General features: G+C 52.0%; 2 protein-coding genes across 6 annotated transcripts in view; one reads left to right on the top strand and one right to left on the bottom strand.

Annotated features, from left to right (window-relative positions):
- Window positions 1-18,854, top strand: part of MAP3K3 (mitogen-activated protein kinase kinase kinase 3) — a 58,435-nt gene extending 39,581 nt beyond the window's left edge. Inside the window, exons 8-17 of one of the 4 annotated variants that reach the window (XM_032457107.1) lie at window positions 5,897-6,030; window positions 9,219-9,280; window positions 11,101-11,168; window positions 11,436-11,528; window positions 12,181-12,372; window positions 12,916-13,064; window positions 13,655-13,786; window positions 14,276-14,405; window positions 14,770-14,947; window positions 16,084-18,854. In XM_032457107.1, the coding sequence (XP_032312998.1) occupies window positions 5,897-6,030; window positions 9,219-9,280; window positions 11,101-11,168; window positions 11,436-11,528; window positions 12,181-12,372; window positions 12,916-13,064; window positions 13,655-13,786; window positions 14,276-14,405; window positions 14,770-14,947; window positions 16,084-16,312 (1,367 nt within the window). In that variant the 3' untranslated portion in view covers window positions 16,313-18,854. Of the gene's footprint in view, window positions 1-5,896; window positions 6,031-9,218; window positions 9,293-11,100; window positions 11,169-11,435; window positions 11,529-12,180; window positions 12,373-12,915; window positions 13,065-13,654; window positions 13,787-14,275; window positions 14,406-14,769; window positions 14,948-16,083 lie in introns of all 4 variants that reach the window. The other 3 variants (XM_032457106.1, XM_032457109.1, XM_032457108.1) reach the window with 3 other exon arrangements.
- Window positions 18,855-20,223: 1,369 nt separating this feature from the next.
- On the bottom strand, window positions 20,224-22,583 carry LIMD2 (LIM domain containing 2). 2 transcript variants are annotated; one of them, XM_032457126.1, is made up of 5 exons: window positions 22,438-22,583; window positions 21,646-21,731; window positions 21,405-21,449; window positions 21,185-21,324; window positions 20,224-21,110 (listed from the first exon to the last, which is right to left on the bottom strand). In XM_032457126.1, the coding sequence occupies exons 2-5, from the start codon at window positions 21,685-21,687 to the stop codon at window positions 20,951-20,953; spliced, it is 387 nt and encodes a 128-aa protein (XP_032313017.1). In that variant the 5' UTR covers window positions 21,688-21,731; window positions 22,438-22,583; the 3' UTR covers window positions 20,224-20,950. The 2 variants fall into 2 exon arrangements, with proteins under 2 accessions (XP_032313017.1, XP_032313018.1); XM_032457127.1 differs by lacking the exon at window positions 22,438-22,583 and adding an exon at window positions 22,376-22,394.
- Window positions 22,584-24,364: the final 1,781 nt, after the last annotated feature.

Raw genomic sequence — 24,364 nt, 5'->3', positions numbered from 1 at the left:
TATCAACTGATACAACCCCCATAAAAAAAAGCTCTTTGGTGTCCTCAGTTTTAGAAATGAAAAAGGGTTCCAAGATCAAAAAGTTTAAGAACCACTATTGGATTGAATTTTAAGTTGCTGAGAGATCAGGACCTAAGTTACTGATTTACGGATCTGGATAAATGGCACTGCCTTTCACCAAGACAGGGACACTAGAAGAGAGCCTGGCTCACCTGCTGAGAAGGACAGACCTGGTATTTTAGACACATTGAGTTGGAGATGCCTCTGAGACTGCCAGTAGGAGATAGCAAATGGGCAGCTAACTACACAGGTCTCCAGCTCAGAAGGGAGAAAACTAGGGTAGAGGGAAAAATTGGAAGTTGTCACTTTGAAGCCATGGGCTCAAATGGAGGTTTCTAAGCAGACTATAGAGTGAGGAGAGAGCCTAGGACTGAGCCTTAGGGACTCAGACAGTGGCAGTTAGAGGAGGATGACCCTGCAAAGGACACAGGAAGGGAGTGACCAGAGAAGTAGGAGAGAAACTGGGAGAGGGTGGGGAGGAGGCCTTACATGGTACCAGCCAAGTTGGACAGGACAGTAAGAGACACAGACTTGTCATTTTCATCTACAAATGTCTGAGTACTTGCTATGCTGGTATAGGGTAAAGCCTTCTGGGAGTAGAAAGAAACAGAAGGAAAGGAGTCAGAGTTTAAGCATGAGGGACTAGGAGAAGTCCTAGCAGTAGAAATCAGGTCAAAGGAGAGAATCCTTAGTGGCTGAACCCTTCTCAACTGGAGGGAGGTTCTTTGCTCTCCTTGCCCACCAGCACTGATGTACCTGTGAGCACTGAGTGAAAGACTGAACATGCAGGCCATTCAGCTCCCGCTGCAACATTTTCAATAATGAGGAAGTGCAAGGTAGCCCAATCCGATTTTAGACAGCTCTGTTTATTTGACATTCTTCCTTGTTTTGAATGAAAATTCTGTCTTCTCTCACATTACGCAGTAACTCTAGTACTGCTCTCTTGAGCAACACAGATAACATCTTTCCTATGACAGTTTTTCAGATATTTGAAACCAGCTATCATGTCCACCTTTTGTTTTTTTCCATCATAATATACATACCTTGAATTCCAGGTTTGTTTTTAAGCCAGTTACTCTGTTAAACTAGCTCATGCTTGAAAAAAAAAAAAAAAAAGCAAAAAACAAACCTACTAGGTAATGAGTTAATGCAAAAGAGAGACCCCTGGGAAGAGCTCCAGACAAGGCAAATGGAATTTCCCTACATGAAGATACCCTTCCTCACGTCTTTGCCTATGGAAGTTGTGTCCACTTTTGAAGCCCAGCTCAAGCACCTTGTCTTCCCTGATACATGGTGTTACCCTTAAGCCATATAGGCAAGCTTCAACTAAAGGACTTGTCGCTGCCACATCTGACCCCCATTGGGTCTAGTGCATTTTAGGTGCCTTTGACTCCGTTTTACTCCATCTTGCTCCTCCTCTTGCCACTGCATCCCACAGTAGGGCAAACCGGATTGCAGTCCCTAAGGAATGGGTAGCCAGTGTGTGGAGGCAATCAGTTCTTTCAAGGAGTTTGGCCGTGAAAGAAAAAAAGAGGTGGGCTAGTGGATTAAGGGAGTGGCAGAAACAAGGTCAGGATATTTTTAGGCCAGAGATCTGAGCATGTTTATGAAAGGAGGCACAAAGACAGCTGAAAAGAGGAGTGAAGGTGATGAAGAGGGGACCGTGGGGGAGCTGACTCCTGCTGGGATGAAGTGGGGATCCAGGCCAGGGGGCTTATAGTGCCGTGGCAAAGAGAGAGGAGCCCTCTTTCTGAGAAGAAAAGAGGAAAAACTCAGGCAGAGGGGAAAAAAGGAATGTTGAAAGGATGAGATGACTTATATATAATGAGTTAGAGAGCAGTACACAGTGCAGACCTCCAGTCCTGGTACAGATTTGCAAAAGTGGAAACCAGGACGGCAGAGGTGGTGACCGTGTGTATATGGAAACAGCGTGGTCAGCTGCCTTAACTTCCACAGGTTTTCCACCTTCTTCCTATAAATTCTTCTGTGATACTAGATGAGACCAGAAACTGTTTAGTGATATTAGCAACTTCAACATAAAATTTGGGAGTTTTGCTAGTAGAAACACATGACGTTCTCAGGGTCTTATGGGATGAAAATATCGAGAAGCTTTGTTCTGCACAGGCTGGTTTAGTGTGAGCACATTGGGAAACATTAGTTAAGATTTTCCATTGAGGAAGAAAAAAAAGATTTGATTCCTCCCCTCATCTCATCTGCCCCCCAAGAGAGAACAGGATTTAGAGAAAATAGTTGGTGGCCAAAAAAAAAAAGCTATCTCTTTGTACTTGCAATGACCCGCACATTAACACTGACCCAAAGCCCCAGAACTCCCTGTGGAGGCAACTTCCTGGCTGCATCGCTTCCTGACAGGAGTCTCCTATGAGAAGAGCTAGAATCCAAGAGCCTATCTTTCAGCTTTGAGTCAGAGAACAGAGCAAAAAAAAAAAAAATCAACTGTATCCTAGGACAAGCATTTTCCTCCAACTCTGCGGCTCTGGGTTAAGGAGGAGGCTACAGAGAGCTAGCAGGCCCTGGGAGGAATGCAGACAGCTGGCAGCTTAAATCCTGTGTAGGGTGCTTTCATGGGAAATTGTGGGCCACTCTGAACACAGGATGACTACTCTGCTCTTTTGTTTCAGCTGGTGCTGAGAGGGAGCCCCTTGGCACAAATGGCCCTATGAGACTAGAGCAAGATCAGGCTGGAATGCCAGGGAAGGGTGTCCCAGAGAACCTGCCATCCCTGCTGTGCTTGCCTTCTGAGACCTGGGATAGGTCTTGCATAGCACTGTGGTTTGCGCTGTCTGGCTCCCTGCTGGTAAATATGTGAACATTGATGCATCTTATAGTTCAGTGTCCTGTCCTGTTCAGGACCCTGTCTCAGTTGCTCTCAACTGCTGTTGTGTGTCTCATTGGCCCCTAATTTCTGAAATGAAGATAGAAACAAAACCGAAAATGCTCTGGAGCAGTTCTGCCAGCTCCTGGTTTTTCCATTCGCTTCCTCTGATAGCCATTGGTTTGGGGAGACTTCCCTTTCCTGCCCTGAGCTGTGGGCCTGTGCACAATAGCCCCTGGCTCATTGCCCATCAGATAACAAGGCTGGCTCTCTGCAGGCAGCAATGTGTATTGGAAAAAGTGAAAGTCTCTGGCTGGAAATAAAAGCTCAGAAAACCTTTGCTATTTTCCCCCAGCCCCTCCTGGATCTGTAGTGCTGACCTCATGTAAGCTAGTCCCATCTCACCTGCAAAACCAGAGGAGAGTTCACTGGTGACTGGTGAAGGAGAGAATGGATGTCAAGGGGCCTTGGATCTTTTATCCCAGGGATCTCTGACCCTCGACACTCCATGTAACAGACTGAGGATAGTTCAGCCTGTCTAGGGATAGTCTGGACCAATGTCTGGGATTTCATCAATAAGTGAGAGTTTTTCTTTCTCTCTTATCAGTCCCTCACAAGAGACATTTTGTTGTTTGTTTAGGTCAAATGTGTAATACCTTTTCACTCCAGACTATATTGGTCAGGGTTCAGTGGCACAGAACAGAATCCACTCTAATGAGTTTCAGGAAGAAGGCATTTAGTGCATATTCTGACTTACAGAATCATAGGGAGTGAAAAAACAGACTCTAAGTCTAAAGATAAACCACAGAGTTCCTCCTTCTTCTGTAATCAGGAAGCCACCAGTTCAGAAGCACAGGGCCCTTCTGCTCTGTCCACACACCACTTACACAGGGATATCTTAACATCAGGGAAACTGGGGACCGGGTGTGGGGCCTCTGCTAATGCAGTGGCAGAAAAACTAAGGCTTCGGGGCTATGCCCAGGAACAGTAGGAAGTCATCTAAATCTCACACAAGTGCCTCTGATTGGCTGAACCTAAAGGAGATCTTAGATACAACGTAACGAAGGAGGCCTTTTAGCTGATTAACTTCTGAAGTGCAGGAAGGTCCGCTAGAAGGGTCGGATGGATCTTGAGTCTAAGCCATTGTATCTGCCACATAGAGCGAAGGAAACGAATGGAACTCTACTGAGTTCCTACCATGTAGATGTGTACCTATTCTACCACATTCGTAATTTCCAAAAAGGGTTATATGTTAGATAGTTCTCCCTGTTTTTGCAAGTGAGGAAGGCGGGAGCTTAAATTATTCAGCTAATGAATGGCAAAGCGTGGTTTGAACCTCTGTTCATCTAATTTTCAAGCTTAGACTTTTCTCACTATACCTTGCTCACCTCTTTAGGTTACTTCTGCTGCTGACAAATGTTGCCAACTTAGGGATTGGATTTCCACAGAACTTGTGGGCTACTAGAATGTTATCCAAAGCTAGAAGTGGGATGCAGGCACTAGGCTGTTTGTAAGCCAAGTGTTAAATTGTGCTCTATGTTCTGAGGCATGGTATGGCATGAGAAAACCATCTTTTTTTCTTGGTTGCACTGGGATTTTGTGCTACAGCGGCATGGGAAATGTCCAGCTGCATGGATCATTGATATCTGGCCCTCTGGAAAATGGAGTAGCTTTCTTCTTCTTGTTCCAGATTTCCCCTTGATGGCACTTTGCATCCTTGGCCTCCAACTCACAAGTGACCAGGGAAAGAACTCTGAATTTGAGCTGCATGGAACAGGGCACTGTGTTTCCCTTGTGCTGTGAAGAAATCCCCATATTAGCCTCCCTCCTGCTCCTTGCAGAAAGGCTGTGACATTTCCCCATGGGTGGGATCCATCCCCCTCCTCTGTTTGGATTGGAGAATGTATGGCCTGACCTGTTTCGGGAGAAGTTTTGCTTTCCACCACTGTGTTGAGCAGCATGCCTGCCCTTTTGAAAATAAATTATGGTTTCAAAATTGTCTTGGCCAAACTTCACTGGGACTTACAAAGTCTGTTATCTAGCTGCAGCCCCACCATTAAGTCACTGTATAAGTTTGAGCTGTGGCTTCCCCTTCTGCTCACTGTGGATGACTTGAATGCACTTCCACTGCAGGGGTGTTGTGAGGATTAAAAGAGAGGTAACAGAGAGTAAAAAAGAAAAGAAGGATTGCCTTGGCTGATTTCATTGCTCTGTTAGTTCATGAAACAATACCCCTAAATTCACACTCTGAGCAGTGTCAGTTTTCTGCCAGGGCTTAGAACTAACTTGGACAAACAGATTCTCTCCTCTGTGGGCTGTTGGAGATCATTTGAAACATGGCTCGGGTACCTTTTTATCTTGAAATTGGTAGCCCATACCCTGTGAGTGGGGTTTTGAGACTGGAAATCCAGCAAAATTCTATGCCTGTCTTCAGAGCAGTTTTGTTTCTGGCCTCTGCTTTAGAGTCAGGTGGGGAAGCCAGGCTACCAAGAACCTCAGGTTAGCCTTCCCACCTGAGATACCTAATTGTGCCAGTGGTCCCCAGAGAGAGTCTGGGTTGATGCCTCCAGCAAGAGATTGGAAGTGTTCTTGGTGGCAAATTCATTACCATATCTTCCCTACAAACTAAATGAGTCATATATTCTGAATGACTGACTTTGTGTGGAAGAAAGACGGAGTCAGTTTCTTGAAGGACATTGAAAGTAAGAGTTTAAATTCCTTAAAGACTATCTTTCAAAGATATGCTCCCTATCATTCTTTGACTTTTCTGCTGTTTTCCTTCTTTCTCAGGATCCTTGGATTAGTGGGAGGAGCCACCTGGCTCGGGACATTTCCTTGAGCCTCAGCACTTTGTTAGGCCCACCCTCACTTCCATGATGTGCAAAGAGCCAAACGGCTCTCCACCAGTTTCTGCAGCAGGTGCTTGGTCTGGGCTGGCCTCCTGCTCCTCTCAGGCTGCAGGTCCTGGGCTCTGCAGTCAACGGTCTTGTTTCTGTGCTCTAGGCTCCCAGAACGCTGGCCGAAGCTCACCTCCCCCTGGCTACGTGCCTGAGCGGCAGCAGCGCATTGCCCGACAGGGGTCCTACACCAGCATCAACAGTGAGGGGGAGTTCATCCCAGAGACCAGCGAGCAGTGTGTGAGTATAACACGGGGGGGAGGGGGAGACAGGGCTGGGGTGCGGCTTGGGGTGCATCAGACCAAGGTTATAATGGAAGAATCTTAGTGGGCATAGTGTGGAGGTCAGGTGCTTGAGTCCCATCAGATAGCTGTTTTGTTTACCAGGCCTGCTCAAATATGGATTATTTCTTTCTGGGGGCCAAATATCAGTTCCTACCAAAGGCAGGATCTAAGCTACCTCACCTCCTTGGTGTTGGATGTGCCTTCAACACATTTTTCCTCTTCTGTGGTCCTCTCACGGTTCTCCCTGCAGAATACCACTCTGCTCTTTGCATACTTCTTACAACCACTTGTCATTTCTGCAGAGTTTTAACATATGACCAACCCTAAGCTGACAGATTTTGTTTTTCCTTGGCCATTTCTTGATGAAATGTAGGGAGTATACCAATCCAAAGTAGGACTGTTACTTCAGGTGAGGTTTTATCGTATTAGACAACTACGTTAGTTATCTATTCCTACAGAACAAATTACCACAAACTTAGCTTAAAACAACATACAACATAATATTTATTATTTTACAGTTTCCTTGGGTTTGGAATCCAGGCGTGACTTAGCTAGGTTCTCTGTTCTGGGTCACATAAGGCTGCAGTCAAGTGCCAGCCAGGCTGCATTTCTTTCTAAGCTTGGGGTTCCCTTCTAAGTTCAAATAGATGTTGGCAGAATTTAGTTTCTTGAGGTCAGTAGCACTGTGGTACCTGTTTTCTTGGTGGCTGTCAGCCAGGGGCCACTCTGAGCTCCTAAAAGCTGCCTGTAGTTCCTTGAAATCTGACCCTCTCACAATATGACAGTTTATTCAAGGCCAGCAGGAGAATCTCTTGCTCCAGTCTGCAAAAATGGAGTCTTGTGTAACTTACCTATAATCATGGGAATGCATATCCCATCCTCTTTGCTGTAGTCTGTTCACTAGAAGCAAATCACAAATTCTGCCTATACTCAAGGGGAGGGGGTTATACAAGGCTGGGACTCATTGGGGTGGGTGTCACCTTAGGGTGTGTCTACCACAATGGTTCACCCATTTTAATGGCTAGCTTTTTAAACTAGTGGCTCACTTGATGAAAATTGCCCTTTGGTTTAGTGAACTCAACAAGAATGAGATCTCTGGCTTCATTCTGAAGTTCTTTCAGTGAGCTTGCTTTGACTGCAAAGATCTGTCTTATAAATTTTGGGGATTTGATCTTGAAGGGGGAAATTTCTTAAGGGTAAGTGGATACAGTTGAAGAACCAGCACGATCACATGGGGGACTTTACCAAAAAACCCTGATTCTTATAACTTTCCTTTTTCCAAAAACTAATTCTTACAGCCTTTTTTCCCCCTCAATAGCTAGTCTCTGTACAGCATTATTCAAACTATATAGGCTGTGAGAAGCCTTTTTAAACTGCTGCTTCTCTCTCCTGTAGTCCTGCCTTCCGGATAACTTTACGTTTAGAACAGTGACGTAGAGTGCTGTTAGCTGCAGATTCCCTTCTTAGGTATCTTACTGACCATCCTTTCCATTTTCTCTAAACAGAGTACCTCTGGGCATCAGCTGTAGTAGGGTGACTTGGGTGCAAAACCTCAGAGATTGCAAATGAGTTCAATTGTCTTTGCTCGTATCCCTCCCCGTGGCCCTATACCCTGGTCCTTTCGCTGTCTTGCTCTACCTCCCTTGCCCTGGAAGGCATGGAAGTGTTAGACTCCTAGTGAAGACAGACTTTTAAGAAGAGGCCAAGGAGGGTGGCAGCTGGGGAATGCCCAAGTCCTTCTCCATTGCCCGCCTCTTTAGCTAAAGAGAGTTGCTGCCAGTAAAGGGCTGTTCAAGATAAATCCACTTAACCGAGACCAAAACAGCATAGTGAAAGAATATTCAACCAGGACTTTCTTGAAAAGTGAAACTAAGATAAATTTATCCTGTTTTTTCTTTGATCAGATTTGAGTAATAGTTGCATCTATTTGCTAATTTTCAGGATGAACAAAGCATGATTCATGCTAATTTTTTTGCCTTAATTTTTAAAAATCTTGCTAGCACAATGTAACTTCCTTCACTTCCCTTTGACTTCTGCAGCACTGTCATAAAGAGGGTCCTTTCCCCAGAAGACTTCATGGGATTCAGTGTTTTCTGAAGGTTCCTCTTGAACCTTTGGTGTTCCTCCTTCACTACACCTGTCACCTAGTTATACTTGCTCTTTCTCTCTTCTTCTGTTATTTGGTCTGACTTTGCCAAATATGCACTTGATGGATTGGGAGCAGTTCTTTCCCATGTTGGTTTTATCCACTTGGGGAAATCCTATATCCTTAGCAAGGTTTTTGCAGTTTTACTTTGCAATTAATTTGCCTTATTGGCAGTTTTTAAAAATCATATAAGTCAGTATATGGGTGAAACTGTAGGTGAGTAGGATTCTAGAATTAAGTGGGAGGAGAAAGTTTGAGTTGGAAACCAATTTTATAAAAGTTGTTCATGAATTGTCATAATTCTCATACTCCGATTCCCTATGTTTAGATCTCAGGTAATGAATTCTCTGATAGTGAGTACCCCCCATAGGCAAAATGAAGGGGAAATTAATTGGGAAAAAAATCTAATCTGAAGGCTTTCTGTTAGTCTGACGAAGGACCAGAGAAGCATGTTAATTTACATAGATACCTAATGGCTCCGCATGGGAGCCAGGAACCTGGGAAGGTTTTGTTTTGTGTCAGCTCTGTACTGACTGCTGTCATGATTTCAGATAATTCTCCTCACCTTTCTAGACCTGCAGTTGGCTCACCTGTGAAATGAGGGCAATACTTGTCTTTGTAAATTATAAATTATGGGCTGTGAACAGAAGCATTTACAGTCCCACCCAAATGCACTAGAAGCCTCTGTGGGGTAGAACCATCTCTGGCGCCAGGATCCAAAGTTCACAAGCCAAGAAAATGCCAATGAGAAAAGCAGCGTCTCTGCTCTGCTCTCCTGGCCGGGCTCCTTGGGATGCCAGCCAGGCATTTTTCATCTCTCCTGGAAATGTGCCTTGTTGACTACGGCGGAGAGTGGTACCTTCCTAACCAGTCTTCTCGTTGCCCAGGCAGAGAAAGGGCACTTTTATATTTTGAAAAAAAAAGACCATTTGCTGGCTTTGGCTGGGTCACCTGGCTGGGACCGGGGCTGGGATTTTATTTTACGACTTGCCTTGCAGATGCTGGATCCCCTGAGCAGTGCTGAAAATTCCTTGTCAGGAAGCTGCCAATCCTTGGACAGGTCAGCAGACAGGTATGGGGCTGTGGCTGGCTTGGGGGTTAGTGTCTAGGTGTTCTTGAAACTAATAAACTGAGGAAATAGAGTTAACTAGTATGTGTCTCCAATCTAGGCACTGGTCTGCAGGCCCCTGGTTAAAACATCTTACTTCTGGGAAAGAAGCCTCTCACTGGGATTCCTAGCCCTCTCCTTAGTTTTCCAAACACCAGGAGAATGTTGTTTGTATAATTAGATGAATATAATAGTAGCTCATAATAGCCACTCACATGTGTTAAATGCCTGCTCTGTAGTTCCAAGTGCTTTACGTGCTTTGACTTTCCACATAATACATGCTGCTCTTGTACTCTCGGCCTCGTTGCTGTGATCTGGACTGAGAAGCAGCAGACCTTCAACATATTAGGGACAAAATTTGTGGGTTTACTTTCATTTTTTTTCTCCAAGTGTTTCTGGTAGAATAAGAAAGTGGAATATAAAAACCAGGAAACAAAATATCTAGACTGCCTAGCTTACCTCACTGCCTGCTTGGTGTGTAATCTTGTTCTTACACTTTGGGAGGGGACAGGTGCTGTCCTTTACACACCACATGGTTCTGCAGAGCTGGTTTACTGGTCAGTGGGGGTGTTTGGAGGTGGCTTTGGCATTGATCCAACCAGTCTCTCACTTTGTCCTTGTTATGCCCAAGAACACGTTTGACCATGTCTGGCTGGGCTTAGGGCTGTGGTCAGAGGCTCTGGAGCGGTTAGGGGAGTTTTCTTTTCTTTGTGTAACTGATTAATTGCTCACATCGGTACTCTCCTTGTGACCATGGCCAGATCTGTGTGTGTCTCTCCTAACAGACCTGCGCACTGGTGAGTGTGGTCTCCCCTCGAGGTATCATAGAACAGTCACAGTTGCTTGTTGGCATCCAATCCGTAGCCTTGTTTTGGGCTTGCTTTCCAACCAGGAATGCAAAGAGGCACAGGTAAAAGTGCCAGAAGTTGCTGCCACAAATTGAGGGCTCTGCCAGGACAGGGACTGACTTTTGGACTCGCTTCTAAGTTTTGTTGCCAAGCCAGGGGAGGAGAAGGGGATGGGACGGGACTACAGAAGGTCTAGCAGTTGGGAAGTAGGGGATAGCCCTGCATCACTGCCTTGAGAGTTTCTGACCTATGACTCTCTCAAAAAGCTCTCGTACATGAGGGAAAGGGCCATTCAGGTGGATGCTGGGAAAGATAGCTCAGTTTACCTACTTGATTCTTTAATTTATCCTCTGTCCCTCCAGTGCTTTGTTTTCTCCTCCTTGGGAGTCAAACTCAGTGACCTGGACTTACTGCCTTGAGGTCTGGCCTGATTTGAGCTCAAGGCTGCCATGTTCCTTTCATGGGGTCTGGAGCCATGTAGACCCAGCACCACCAAATATTGGTCAGTTAGCTTTGGACAAGTTTCCCTTAACCACTCTGTTCCTCAGTTTTCCTCATCTCTAAAATGGGGTGGTGGTGATTAGTCTGAAAGGAAGATGCAGGGTGTTGCTATCTTTATTACTGCCCTGGGTAGGGGATGTTTTACAGCTCTTCCCCTGTTACCAAAGCGGGAGGAAAGGGCAAGAAGAGAAAGTGCTGTTAGAGGGGAAGTTGGTTGGACTGGAGGGATTCATTATTCAGGGTCCAGTCAGATGAGAGCCTCAGACTAGTAAAGTAGGATGCTGAGCTCAGAAGATGGCTGTTTCTCTCGAACTCTGCTTCATACCAGATAATGTGGGAAGGAGTTAGGAAAAGGAGGCTATCTGGGTGAGCTGCTTTGGAGGTACCCAGAAGTCTACTTTGTGATTTGTTTTATTTTTCTAGCCCATCCTTCCGGAAATCACGAATGTCCCGAGCCCAGAGCTTCCCAGACAACAGACAGGAGTTCTCTGGTGAGTTCTCCAGAGCCTGGGTGAGCACTGTAGGGTGTCTGGGTGGGGCTGCAGGCAGTCTGCTCCTGAGAGCTGAGTTAGGAAGAGAAGCCAAGGCTATTTCTTTGTTTTGTTTTGTTTTGTTTTGTTTTGTTTTTGGGATGGGTGCAAGGCTGTTTTTTAATTCTTCTCGGGCCTACTGCTCTGAGGTCTCGGGTGACCTAGAGGCTTAAATGGATCACTCACACTGGCCTATCCTGAAGCCAGTGATTCCTCTGTCTTACTCAGATCGGGAAACTCAGCTCTATGACAAAGGGGTCAAAGGTGGAACCTACCCCCGGCGCTACCACGTGTCTGTGCACCACAAGGACTACAACGATGGTGAGTGCACCTTCATCCTGCCCCCTGCCGGCCACCTCAGAAGAGCTGTGGTTAGAGCTCCACCACAGAAAAGCCACTGCAAGGCGGTGGCCCAGACACTCCAAACTCTGTGTTTTGTTTATTCCGGAGGAACTGTGCCCAGGCTTGTGGCAGTAGAGACAGGGTTTTTTTGTTTGTTTGTTTGTTTGTTTTTTAAAAAAAGGAGGGAGGATGGTATTTGCAGACGATGCTACAAATGCTACAGCAACTCCATCCTTTGTCTGAGTGCACAGTGTGCTCCAGGGCTCCAGCTCTCCGACACCCTCTTCTGCCTCTCCCGGCAGCAAATGGGATGGAGCTTCCATAGCGGCTTAGGGTTAGGATGCCAAGGAAAACAGAAACCAGCCGTGGATTGGCCCTGAGAGTGATGTGGGGCCTGAGGGCCAGCCCTGTGCCTTCCCTTTGGCCAGGGCTCACTGAACCACCTGTGGCTGCTTCCTAATTCCCACTATTGTCCTGGTTCTCAGGGTGCTTGAGACATTAGCCATTCTGGCATGAGTCTGGTAGGAGGGCAGATAGGAGGGAGCAGAGCTGGTGTTATGACCCGGTTTGCACATTCAGCCTCGTGGCCAGGGATCTGACTTGCTCTGCTCTGGCCCCTGCACCTCTTCAGGCAGAAGAACATTTCCCCGAATACGGCGACATCAAGGCAACCTGTTCACCCTGGTGCCCTCCAGCCGCTCCCTGAGCACGAATGGCGAGAACATGGGTCTGGCGGTGCAGTACCTGGACCCTCGAGGACGCCTGCGGAGTGCGGACAGTGAGAACGCCCTCTCTGTGCAGGAGAGGAACGTGCCGACCAAGTGTGAGGAGTGGGCCCTAGCCAATAGGAGGCTGCCCTGGGGATGCTCAGACCACCTGCTGGGCAGGAGGCCAGTGGGTCCACTGAGGCTGTTCGGCTCAGCAGTTGGCTGTTCTGACCCATCCACACCCCATAGAAGAGCCTGCGGGTGGGCAGCACATTCCTTGGACCTTAGTCCTCACTCCACTGTTGTGTGACAAGCCACTTCTCCTCTTTGGTCTTTAGTTTTTTCATGTTTAAACTGAAGAACAATCTCCTAATCCCTGACATAACGAGATATTTAGGGGCTTTGGAAGTAAAGGTATTTGATCAATACAGATGAGCATTCAACCATGATTTTAGCCAGTCCTCTGCTTCTCGGGACTTGGGCCTTAAGGTCTGATTGACCAGGGCTATAGGCGTACTCCAGATGGGGGTGGAGGTGCTGGCTGAGAGATGTGATGCTGCCAGGTCTGGCGGGGGTGGATGGAGCCTCTGGAGAATGAGGCAGAATGTCGGGAAGTAAGTGTTTGAACTTGAATGCTCTTTCCTTCTGTTCCCCTGTAGCTCCTAGTGCTCCTATCAATTGGCGCCGGGGGAAGCTCTTAGGCCAGGGTGCCTTTGGCAGGGTCTATTTGTGCTATGACGTGGACACAGGACGCGAACTTGCTTCTAAGCAGGTCCAGTTTGACCCAGACAGTCCTGAGACAAGCAAGGTACTGCCTTCCTCATAGTCTGACTTTCTGTTCCTCCCTCTCAACAAAATGCCCATCTCATTGCACAGACTAATTGCTTGAGGTGCTACAGGTTGCTTCCCCCATCATTCTTCCTCCCAGGCTCCCCTGCTGTCTACCCTGGCCCTGGGGAGGGATTGGGTATGAGGAACTGAGCTGGTGCCAAAGTGCCAAGCAACCCAAACTGAGAGGTGATGGCCACTGCCACAAGGAGCAGTACCTGCCCTACTCTCACCAAACAGATGTTCTCTCAGCCCTTGAACCAGGAAGGAGCCTATCTTTGGAGTTTTTGGCCTTGGATATGGCCTTTATTCCACTTTGAGTGGACAAATATAGCAGTTACCTTAACTAAGCAGCCCCACCCCACTGCTGCTATCTTCCAGCTTGGGAGTGCCACCATCCCAAGGCTTGTCCAACATTGTGGACAAGGGCCAGACCATTGTGAGTCCCCCTTTTCTCCAGCTGACGTTTCCAAGGCAGACAGACTCCTCTGAAGCCACTGACTAGAGGCTGAGCTGATCCTAGGCAGGATCACCCTGAGGGCCTGGGTGACCTCTGGGCCCCTCCCCTAGGAGGTGAGTGCTCTGGAGTGTGAGATCCAGTTGCTGAAGAACTTGCAGCACGAGCGCATAGTGCAGTACTATGGCTGCCTGCGGGACCGCGCCGAGAAGACTCTGACCATCTTCATGGAGTACATGCCGGGGGTATGTGCCCCTTGATGCGTGTGGGACACAAAAGAGGGGGCCCGACCTGGGGCTGGGGGCTGTGGAATGGGGGTCCCTTTTACATGGGTCTGATCACCTGAGACCCCAGAGGCTCAGGGGAGAAGGTGAAATAACAGCAGGGTTTGGAGTCAGCAGGGCCCTCCTCTGGCTGCAGTGATGCTGTGTGATGAGAAATGTCCCAGGCCAGCCTGACCCGAGGCTTACAGGGCAGCTGCACTGGCCAGTGAGTGCCGCCTTTACCTGGAGCAGACAGGTCTCCCTTCTGGATTTGGGTCATCCACTGCTTAAGGGAAAGCCTGTCTCCCACTTTTCTGCAAGCTGCCTAACAGTCCCTAGCAAAGTGCCTGGCACATTGCATATGGGGATTTGATGACTCACTCCTTCGCTGCAGCGCTGGGGACTGGAAATAGCCTTGCCCTCTTCCTGCTGCCTTCCTGCAGTGACTCCCTCTGACTCCTGTGGCTCTAGGGCTCAGTGAAAGACCAGCTGAAGGCCTATGGAGCTCTGACAGAAAGTGTGACCCGAAAATACACCCGGCAGATCCTGGAGGGCATGTCCTACCTGCACAGCAACATGATTGTTCACCGGGACATCAAGGGTGAGCAGGGGCAGGCTGTGGGGTCCACAGGATCTGGCCACTTGGGAACTTCCAGCCTGGTCATTTCACACTTTCTGAAAAGAACCCTAATTGCCTCCTTGGGGGATTGGTGTAAAGATCAGTTAAGCAACTGGGGGAAATACTGTTAAGTGCTCTGCTGATGCTGGCCATGGTGATGACCGTTCTGTGCTGCAGGGTTGAGGCTTCCTGTCACTAGCCTGTTTGCTCTGTGCAGTCTGGGTCTAATTCTTGGTAGCCCCCATTCTCCCCAGCAGCCCTTGGACCTGGGAGGGAAGGACTGAGGGAGGATGATGGAAAGTGCCCAGGGGTCCAGGGTTGCAACCTCTGCTCTTTCATGCCTTAGGAGCCAACATCCTCCGAGACTCTGCTGGGAATGTGAAGCTGGGGGACTTTGGGGCCAGCAAGCGCCTGCAGACCATCTGCATGTCAGGCACGGGCATGCGCTCAGTCACCGGCACACCCTACTGGATGAGCCCTGAGGTGATCAGCGGTGAGGGCTACGGAAGGAAGGCAGACGTGTGGTGAGCGCTGGGGATATGCTGGGACCCCATCTCCCTGTCTGGGCTGTAGTGGCACCAACTTAGAAATGAGGCCTGGGGGCTTTGCAGTGTGGCAGGAGGAAGTGAGAACAGTTGCCTCTGGCCAGCAAAGCCAGCCAAGATGCAGGCTCCATGTACTCAGAGCTGGTGGTGCCTGCAGCAGCTCATACAGCAGAAGCGTTGTGTTTTAACTCTGAGTAGCAACTGTTGGTTACTGCTGGAAACTTAGGCCGTGGAAGACATCCCTGATGTCTGCTAAATCTATGAAAGAAGTAGGATCCATTCTCAAGGCCTGGATCAGTGTTCTAAACAATAGCAGGTTTCTGCTCTCTCTCCTAGTGCTCAGATGGCTTGCATTTGTGCTACCTAATTTCATGTCCATCCTCTGAAAGGGCCTGAGAATCTTGAGAGCATCTCTTCCTCTTAGAACGTTATTGAGGTGGGCTGAATAACAGCCCCCTGAAGATACACATGTACTGACCCCTAAGGGGTTAGTAAATGTTACCTTATAGGCAGTAGGGCCTTTGCAAATTTGATTAATTTAAGAATTTTGAAATAGGGAGTTTATCCTGGATTATCCAGATGGACCCAGTATAATTACACAAGTCCTTATAAAAAGAGGGCAGGAGAACAGAGTCGGTAGTAAGAGATGTTACAATGGAAGCAAGAGGCTGAAGTGATACAGGGAAGGGGCCAGCAGCCAAGGAATGCAGGGAGCCTCTAGAAAAGGCAGAGAAATGGATCCTCCCCTCAGAGTGTCTAGAAGGAACCATCCCCACCAACTCGTTGACTTGAGCCTAGTGAAACTAATTTTAGACTTCTGATCTCCAGAAATGTGTTCTTTTTTTTTTTATGCCACTAGGTTTATGGTAATTTGTTACAGCAGCAGTAGGAAACTAATGTATCCTGGAGCTCAGAGGTGGGTGTAGTTTGTAGACAAGGCTAACAGGGCTTTGAAGCCTTTTCTGGCCTTAGGAACCCTCTACAGGGGTGTCAGCCCCCAGCTTATCTCCTGCCTCAATGTGCTGTGAGAAAAACACTTCCTTTCACTTCAGTGGGCAGGGAGGCTGGGAGCCTGGGGCTGGCTGAGGGGTGACACAGGGCTTCTCTCTCTCCAGGAGCCTGGGCTGCACCGTGGTGGAGATGCTGACAGAGAAACCACCTTGGGCAGAGTATGAAGCCATGGCCGCCATTTTCAAGATTGCCACCCAGCCCACCAATCCTCAGCTGCCCTCCCACATCTCTGAGCATGGCCGGGACTTCCTGAGGCGCATTTTCGTGGAGGCCCGCCAAAGACCTTCAGCCGAGGAGCTGCTCACACACCACTTTGCACAGCTCGTGTACTGAGCTCTTAAGGCCACGCTGCTGCTGGCTGTCCCCTGCTGCAAGGGCAGGGGGCTGCTGTGGGGCTCAGCAGTATTGCTGCTTCTCCCAGGCAAGGCTGTGGACCATGGAGCTGCAGTCTAGCCAGCGTTGTCTGTGCCCTTCTGCTACTGGGGCTCAGAGCCAGGTGGGGTGGCTGCAGCCTTAAGGACTGGGAGCCCCCAGCCTACCAGACCCAAGAGCACCGGCGTCCTAAGCTCAGTGTGGAGGGGAAGGGGCTAGGAACAGTGTTCAAGGCACCATGGGCCCCTCCCTCGGGGCTGTGTCCTGACAATGCAGTCAGCACCAGACCCCAGAGGAGGGTCTGGGGGCACAGGATGGACACGAGGGTCTGAATAGTGTTACTTTCATTCAGAGTGTTATTTTGTTTGTCCTCCTCATATCTGGAGACCATCAGGGCATCTCTGGGCTGGATAGGCCCACCCAAGCCTGAGGTAAAGTCCAGCATCCCGTAGCCCATGGAAAGCAGAGGCCTGGGCCACGTGCTCCCTGGAGCCCCCAGGCCAGCTTTGCCAGTCCTAGTCCTCTACCAAAGATGAATGAAGCAAATGTTATGCTGCCTTATTCAGGGAAGGAGGAGCCTGTCCTGCCTGCCCCCATGACCCTGACCAACTCCCCTCACCCTCAAGCAGGGGCCTGAGATGTGGAACTGTCCCCACTGAGGGGGAGACCCAGTTTTGTCAATGCAATTGTCTCTGTTTTACAAGTTGGAGTCACTCTTATGTACCCAGTTTCTAAACTGGAGAGTTTGCGTGCCCTCTGGGCTGAGTACCCCTGCTGTGGGCTTGGGCCTTGGGCCAGATTGGAAAGAGCTGAAGGAAGGTAAGGGCTTTTGTGCTCCTTGTCTGGCACCTTTCCCCCCACTGGAGCAGAAAGAAAGATGGACAACACAGTGAAGGCATCTGAGCCTGCTGGCCACACTGAGTGGGCCATTCAGGACAGCCAGGGGAGTCATGTTAGGCTGGTTGTGAGTCGTGACTTGCTAGGCTGGAGATCTATCTGGTAGAAAGGAGAGCCTGAATGATGCCACCAACTGTGTCCAAAACCACCAGCTCAGTTCCTCCATGGCCACCCTTGCCCATCACCATGAGGTCTCAGCCTCTTTCCCTTCTAGCTCCTGTGGGGGAGGAATGGCAGCAGGGGCCAGGGAGTCAGAATCTCCAAGCAGCTTAGAGTTGGCCTTATTTACCTCAGCCTGGGGCGCTGGTCCTTTCTTCCGGCCCCTCCCCTCCAAAATGTGCCTATTGCTAGAGCTCCTCCCTCTGAACACCCAGTTTCCTTGGGAGTTGTCATTAAAGGAAAAAAAAAAAGCCAGTGCCCAGGGATGACATATCTCCAAGGAGCTGGGGATTAGCTCCAGGCAGCTCATTGCCAGCCATGCCCACTCCCCCATGGGCACCAGAACAAGCCAAAGCCTTCGTTGTATGTTGACGATGCACTTTTATGAATGTAGTTTCTATCGCTGTTTTTAGCCTTTTCACATCATGTAATGTGAGGCCTTGTACTTGTTAATTTATATCTCAGATCATATTTGATGGTTTATATATATATCAATTCTAGACTGTTACAGGTGATGGACGCCTCAAGAGAGAGAAGAGAAAATGAAAGCAGCTGGTTTTGCAGGAATGTGTGTTGCACGGTGCCAGATGGGCCTGGGCCCTGTTTCCATCCTCTTCCCCTAGGTGCCTATCAGGCACCCCCAGCCCAGCCCTCTGAAGACAGTGAGCATGTGCTCCTACCTCCACCTCGGCTCTTGCCCAGGGTGGGGACCGGCCCCTCATCTCGACCAAAGCTGCCAGGTGGCAGCTCGGCCTCTCCACAACCCCGTTCCTGACGGCTGTAGCACTCTTCTTGGGCCCACACTCCGTCCCCAGTTCCCACCCCCCAACAGGAAACAAGAGCGTGGTGCCGGCACTGTCAAGATAAGACAACTCTGTGTCCCAGGTTCAGGCTCTCACAGAGCCCCACCCACCCCGGGGCCTTACCTCACAGGGAATGTTTTAAAAAATGATTTTGTAAACAAGCCAACAAACCCTGCACTCCAAAAAGAACAAAAGACCCTGATTTTTTTGTGCCAAAAACTGTGGACATGCTGGCTCAGCATCCTCAGGACCAAGCTGTTGCTTAATTTTAATTTATTGTTTTTTTATTAAATAATCCAGATGAAGTTATGGGCCTAAGATGGCCTGGCCCAAAGGCTCTGAAGGGCAGTCTCCTAGCAGCCCCAGGCTGGCTGTGGGAAGGGCCGTGCCACCATTTGCTTGTCATTCCGTGGGGGATGTCGGCCTTGGCCAACCCAACACGGAGAGGCCAGGGCCGGGGACAGTCCACACTCCACCGCCCTCCTGCCCCTCCTGCCCACCCCAGCTCTGTGTCTGTGTCTGAATTGTGGATCGTGCAGAAGAACCTGCAGCCATAGTTATTTGACTATATCTCGACCGAGGGCTTGCAGTGCAAAGCCAGGCCAGTGTCGCGCATTACTTAACAATAAAAGGGATCATTTATACCTGAGGGGTCCTGTGGCAGTGCTTTTGGGCAGGGGTGTGGGGGAAGTAGGTGTCTGTCCAGGAGGAGCCCAGTATGCAGACAATAAGCCTACATCCCTCAGCAGACAACCTGAAACAGCTGCAAGAGGGCTCCTGGGATGATGTGACTTGGCTGGTAGGACCGCTAGCTCAGAGGGGCCGCCTCCTCTCCTCCCCACTCCTAGGAGCTCTGCTGAGGGTGGTTCCACCAGGGCTGACTTACTGAGGTGGCACTGATCGCTCTCCTGACCTGAGCATCACTGTGGCTGGGTTCCCAGGACCTTTGTGCTCGGCCAGCTCAGGGAAGGACTCCTAAGTCGTATCCTTGCAGGGCAGGGATCTGGTGTCTCCCTCACAGTCTATCTGCCGCTGTTGCTTAGCTCAAGCAGAAAGAGACCATTGTTGTCCCCATCTGATGCCTCTGGTACGGAAGTTGAACCTGTCCTGAGTGAGGCTATTAGCAGCTCTCCTTACTCTGAGGACCCAGGCTCAGGGTGCCATTTCTGCTTACTGTTAGCTCTGCCACTTCCAGGGGCACAGCACAGTGGCCCACCTGCCACCAGTTTGAGGCCCAGCTCCCTCATGTCCTCTGGACATAAGCTTACTTGGGAACTTAAGAACTTGTATGGGGTGGAAGCAGCATATCCCCAAGGAGTCTGCCCTCTTGTTCCGCCAACTCATGTAGTCCACGGACAGCTGGGGGAATTCAGGACAGCTGAGTCTGGGGCAGGACAACCCAGACTTTCTGCCTGGATGCTGCTGGGGTTCGGGGAGGCCTCAGGTCTTTCAAGCTTTCCTTGTTTGTTCTGCTGTAAACCGTTGTCCTTCAGGAACAGATGAGCTGCTTTTCCTTAGACTACCTGTGATAGACTACAGCTGCCACATTCCCTGGAGCTTGAAAAAGCAGGGGGAAGATGACAAATGGGGAAAAGGCACAGAGACTAAGGAACCTCTGATAGCAATGGGTCTGCTGGTTCCCACCATCCCTTCCTGATTTCCAGGGCAAAGGGGATCCACCAAAGACTTGGTAAAAGGATTCTGCCTTTCACCCTAACACACTGAAGTGCAGTGAAGCTAGGCAATGTGACCCACTGATTGGCCTGACCTCTTATGTAACACAAGGCTGAGGGATTTGGTTATTAAATACTCTGGGTTTGGCAGCATGGAGACTTGACAGGGAAGAGGAGATCCCCTTTTCCCAGGCTGCCTTGTGTTTCTCTGACACCCACCGCCCCCCCAACCAAGGGCAGGAGTGCTCTGGGTTGACCCTGTCCCCCTTCACCTCCACATGGTGAGTCTGTCCTTCCTGCCAACAAGCCCCCCATCAGGCCACATAATACAGAGTCAGGATCTGTTGAAATATGTTTAAAACAGGGTTGATCACAACAGTCAGAACCAGAAGAAATGGGAAAAGAGGGGAGCATGGCCCCGCCAGCCCCCCACCAGTCTCTGTGGCTCTCAGCCTGGTGGGTGCTTTAGCTTCTGCTTGACTTCAGCGGTGCCAGACGGTCTCAAGCCCCACTGGGCACACCCTGCCTTGCCTTTCAGGGCAGCAGGGCTGCTCCACTTCCCTTCCCCTCCCCTTCAGGGTCCTGGTGGGCATTCAGTGAGGCCCGGCAGACGACACACTGGCTCACCTTCTCCAGTTTCCATGGCTCAGGACCAGGCTAAGGGCAGAGGTAGATGGGGAGACGGGGCCACATAGGGCCCCTGGTGGCAGTGAGGGAGCTTGGGACCCTGAGGGGGGCATGCTGACTCCTTGCTGGAGAAAAGGCACCTAGATAGGGAAGCTGGGCTTGGGGGCCTCCCAGGAGGCCATGGGGTGAGTTGGGGCAGGCTGAAAGAAGCAGGAAGCAGGGTGGTAAGCAAACCCCAATCCTGGTTCCCAAACCCCCACCCACTGAGGGAGGAGGAGGGAATCCTGGAGCAGAGCCCTACGCCGGAAACCCTCTGCCTGAGCAAGAGGGCCTCATCCCCTTCCCACCCTGCCCCCACTCGCACCAATCTCTTCCCCACCCTTCCCACGCCTGCTCCAGACCCTCTAAGGAGGGAGGAGGGGTGGACAGTCAGAGGGGCCTCAGGCTGTCTTGGTGCCAGGGTCCACCTCCTTGTGGGCCCAGAGCTCCTTGTGCTGCTTCCGGCCAAAGCCCTCGTCGTAGTTGCCTTTGCTCTTAAACAGCTGCTGAAAGTGGGGTTTGCAGTAAAATTCCCCGTGTAGTGCAGCGTAGCTGCCCAGGCTGCAGAAGCAAAACAGCTGTGGTCAGGTCAAGGCAGGGCGGGAAGGGAAGGGAAGGGCAGGGCGGGGGCGCACCTGAGCTTGGTGTGACAGTGCTTGCAGCAGAAGCAAGAGTTGTGGAAAATGAGCTTGTCAGCCACCAGCCGCTCCATGGGGTACACGGTCTTCTGGCAGGCAGTGCAGGTCTCCTTCACCTGGGCCCGAAGACTGAAGGACTGTTGGGGAAGAGCCTCCATCAGGGACCTGAGCAGCTCCCATCCCTTCCTCCCCGCACACGACAGGCTCAGGGCCCTACCTTGGAGCGCTGAACCGTGCTGCTGCCACCGCTGCCTTTGGCTTCCTGAGGGAGAGGGCAGTTGGGGCAGGGTCAGCTGAGGGATGTCCCAGACCATCGCTGCAGTCACCAGCCCAGATCCCAGGGACACTCAAGGGGGAGAGGAAGGGGACAGGCCAACAAGCTGCTCCTCACCCCCTCACCCGCAGGCATGACACCTGCAGGGGCTGGGGAGTGCCCTCCCACCGGGCTGATCACCTACGTGAGAAGGGGTGGCCTGGGCGGCTCCTGCAGCCTGGAACATGGCTCGTTGGAGGCGATGGAGTCCCCGAGTGCACCCGGTGCGTTCTGCAAGGGGAAGTCGGTTGGGAGGGCCCCACAAGCCTTTCCCCAGCCCGCAGGGTGGGGGAGGGGTGTTTACAAGCAGGGGGCTGGGGGCTGTGGTTGGGACTTTCCCTAAGTCATTTCCTGTTGCTCTGGGTCTTGCCACTTCCGCCCCTCACCCACCTCCCCTCCGCCCGCCACCCCCTAAAGCGGCTCCCCAGGGGGCAGGGGTCCCTGAGTGGAACCATGTGTCAGGGGAAGAACAGAGTTAGCGGGTAGCAGCTGGGGGAGGGGCTCCGCGCGCAGCCGCCCCAGCGCCCGCAGACCCAGACCCCGCCTGGCGAGAGGGGAGGTCAGCAGAGGGCGGGCTTGGAGGAACCGCGGCTAGAATCTGCCGCCCCGGCCTGACCCCGGCCCGCCGGTACCCAGCGCGGGGCCAAAGCGCGGAGGCCGGGGCCCTGGCCGCCCGGGCCGGCGCAGCCTCTGGACAGCGCTCGCCGGCTTGGCCGCCCGCGCTCCTGGCTCCTCGGCCCTGGACCCGCGTGAAGCGGACTCCAGACCTGGGACCCCTGCGGACGCCGGCCTCGGGGCCCGGGTCGAGAGCCACGGGCTGAGGCGCTCGGCGTCCGGACCCCATGGGCGGCGGCTCTCGCGTCCGCAGCCCCCACCTGGGCGGCCCGGGTTGCAAGCCGGACGCCGACCCCTCCCCTGGTCCGCCCGCGGGTCTCACCGGGCCCCGGCCTGGGCCGCGAGGCGGGGGTCGGTCTCCGGGGGACGCCTCGAGTGCAAGGAGTGCGCGCGCGCAAGCTGCCGCGGTTGCCAGTGGTCCCTGAGCGGCCGCGGCCGCCACCGCCTTATCGCGGCACCGCCCCCGCCGGCCCCCGCCCCGCGCCCGCCCATTGGCTCCGCCGCGCCCGGAGCCGCCTCCGGGGCTCCGGCGCCGCCGCCGACCCCCTTTCTGCGCTTTGTCTTCCCCTCGCTCGGCGTCCCCCGCCTTTGTCTACCCCTCGCGCCGACCCCGCGCTCCCGGCGCTCCGCACCGCCCCTGGAGCCCCGCAATCGCGGGCCTCGCGAAGCCGGCCGCCCCGTCGGCCCGCTCCGGACGGAGGCAGGGCCCGGAGCCAGAGGGCTCGATACCACAGGCTTCGAGGCAGGGGCAAGTTCAGGTAGAGACGGCTGCGTGCGCGGGACAAATGGCGTTCCTGGCGCCCCCGCAGCGGAAAAGGATAACCAGGCGCGCCTGGGCCTTTCGCTGCCTCCTTTTCCCTGATAGACCCAACAGCCCCCGCGCCCGTCCGGCGCTCCAAGGGCCCTGCGGCACCATGGACCCGCCCAGGGCCCCCGCGCGGCTCCCACGGCCCCTCTGGCGCGGAGTCCTCCCGCCGCCAGGGGCGCCCCCGCGCGCGCACATTGGGTCGAGGAAGTTGGCAGCGGCGGCCGGGCACGCGGTCCTGCCAAGCGAGGCCGCGAAGCCCGGCCTGTGCCGCAGGGAGGGCCGTGGGAACCCCGTGTTTAGTCACCTTCCGCCGCCACTCCTCAGCGCCTTCTGCCGTCCCGGAGACGGGCCCAGGAGCGCATGTCCTCCCGACGCTGCCGTCCTAAAGCACTTCTGTAACTGGATTTTGTAGGTTTAGTCACCCCCGTCTCCCTCCTCCCCAGCCCCTGCGGGAAGTCGAAGACACCCTCTTCAGGCAAAGAGATTTACATTCTTCAAATAAGCAAACCTCGGTTCATCAAACCTCATCTGACACAAGGGAGCCAGGCCTGAAGATTTGAAGTGACTTGTTCCAAGTAGCAAAGCTACAGCAGCAGGGCTGGCGTGAGAAGCCAGGCCTCCTGACCCCAACCCTGGCTCCTTACTCCAACCCTGGCTCCTTACTCCCTGCCCTCTGGCCAAGCCGGCGGTCTCGGCTCCAGCACACTGCACAACAGGTCTGAGGCACACAGGGGGCAGGGGACTGTCACTCACTTGTGGGGTGGAGCATAAGCTGTGCAGGGAGCACAGCTGGTATCTCTGGGGGTGACACCAGAGACACTGGGCACCAGGGACTGTTGGGCTGGAAGCTATTTCATGAAGCACAGCCCTCAACATAGCTTGTTCCCATACTGTGGCAGGAATAGAACCAGTGGCTCCAGAGTGCAGCCCACACACTTGTCAGGGAACAGAACAGCGCAGCACCTTCTGCCTGGCAGGGGAGTGAGGGAGGCAGCAGGCTTCCCCAGCTCCCAGCTGTTCCCTTGGCTCACTCAGCACACCCACGCTGTGCTTCAGCTTCTCAGCACCCCATCCTTCTCTGGAGAAAGATTTATGTTTGGGTTGAGCTGCAGGCCTCAGCACTCCCTGGATGTGGTGTGTGTGAGACTTCTAAGACTGTTAATGTGCATCTTTCCTGGCCAAGCTTCCACACCTGCGTTCAGACTCTCAAGGGGCGCTGTGGTGATGGAAGGAAGGTGAAGCCCTCGGAAGCACAAGGAGCCGGGCGGGCGGGCACGTGGGCACTGCCTGGCTGCCTCTCCAGAGGCCCCTTGCCCTTCCCAGGACGGTCTGCGGGCTGAACTGAAGGTGGCCACCACAGAATCAGCACTTTGGGCGCTGAGGATGAGCTGACGGCAAGGTGAAGAAAGCACTTCAGAGGAAAGAAAACAAGCTGATAATG

The sequence above is a fragment of the Camelus ferus genome, chromosome 16 (genome assembly GCF_009834535.1).
Source record: "Camelus ferus isolate YT-003-E chromosome 16, BCGSAC_Cfer_1.0, whole genome shotgun sequence".
Classification (NCBI taxonomy): Eukaryota; Metazoa; Chordata; class Mammalia; order Artiodactyla; family Camelidae; genus Camelus; species Camelus ferus.
The sequence above is the reverse complement of the archived record's forward strand: the minus strand, read 5'-3'. Positions and strand labels throughout refer to the sequence as shown.

Excerpts from the sequence above, each read along its gene's own strand:
- LIMD2 (XM_032457126.1), bottom strand. The coding sequence starts at position 21,687 with ATGTTCCAGGCTGCAGGAGCCGCCCAGGCCACCCCTTCTCAC. Across the intron at positions 21,450-21,645 it reads CCCAGGCCACCCCTTCTCAC|GAAGCCAAAGGCAGCGGTGG; the intron begins GTAGGTGATCAG and ends CCTCTCCCTCAG. Across the intron at positions 21,111-21,184 it reads CACTGTCACACCAAGCTCAG|CCTGGGCAGCTACGCTGCAC; the intron begins GTGCGCCCCCGC and ends TTGCTTCTGCAG.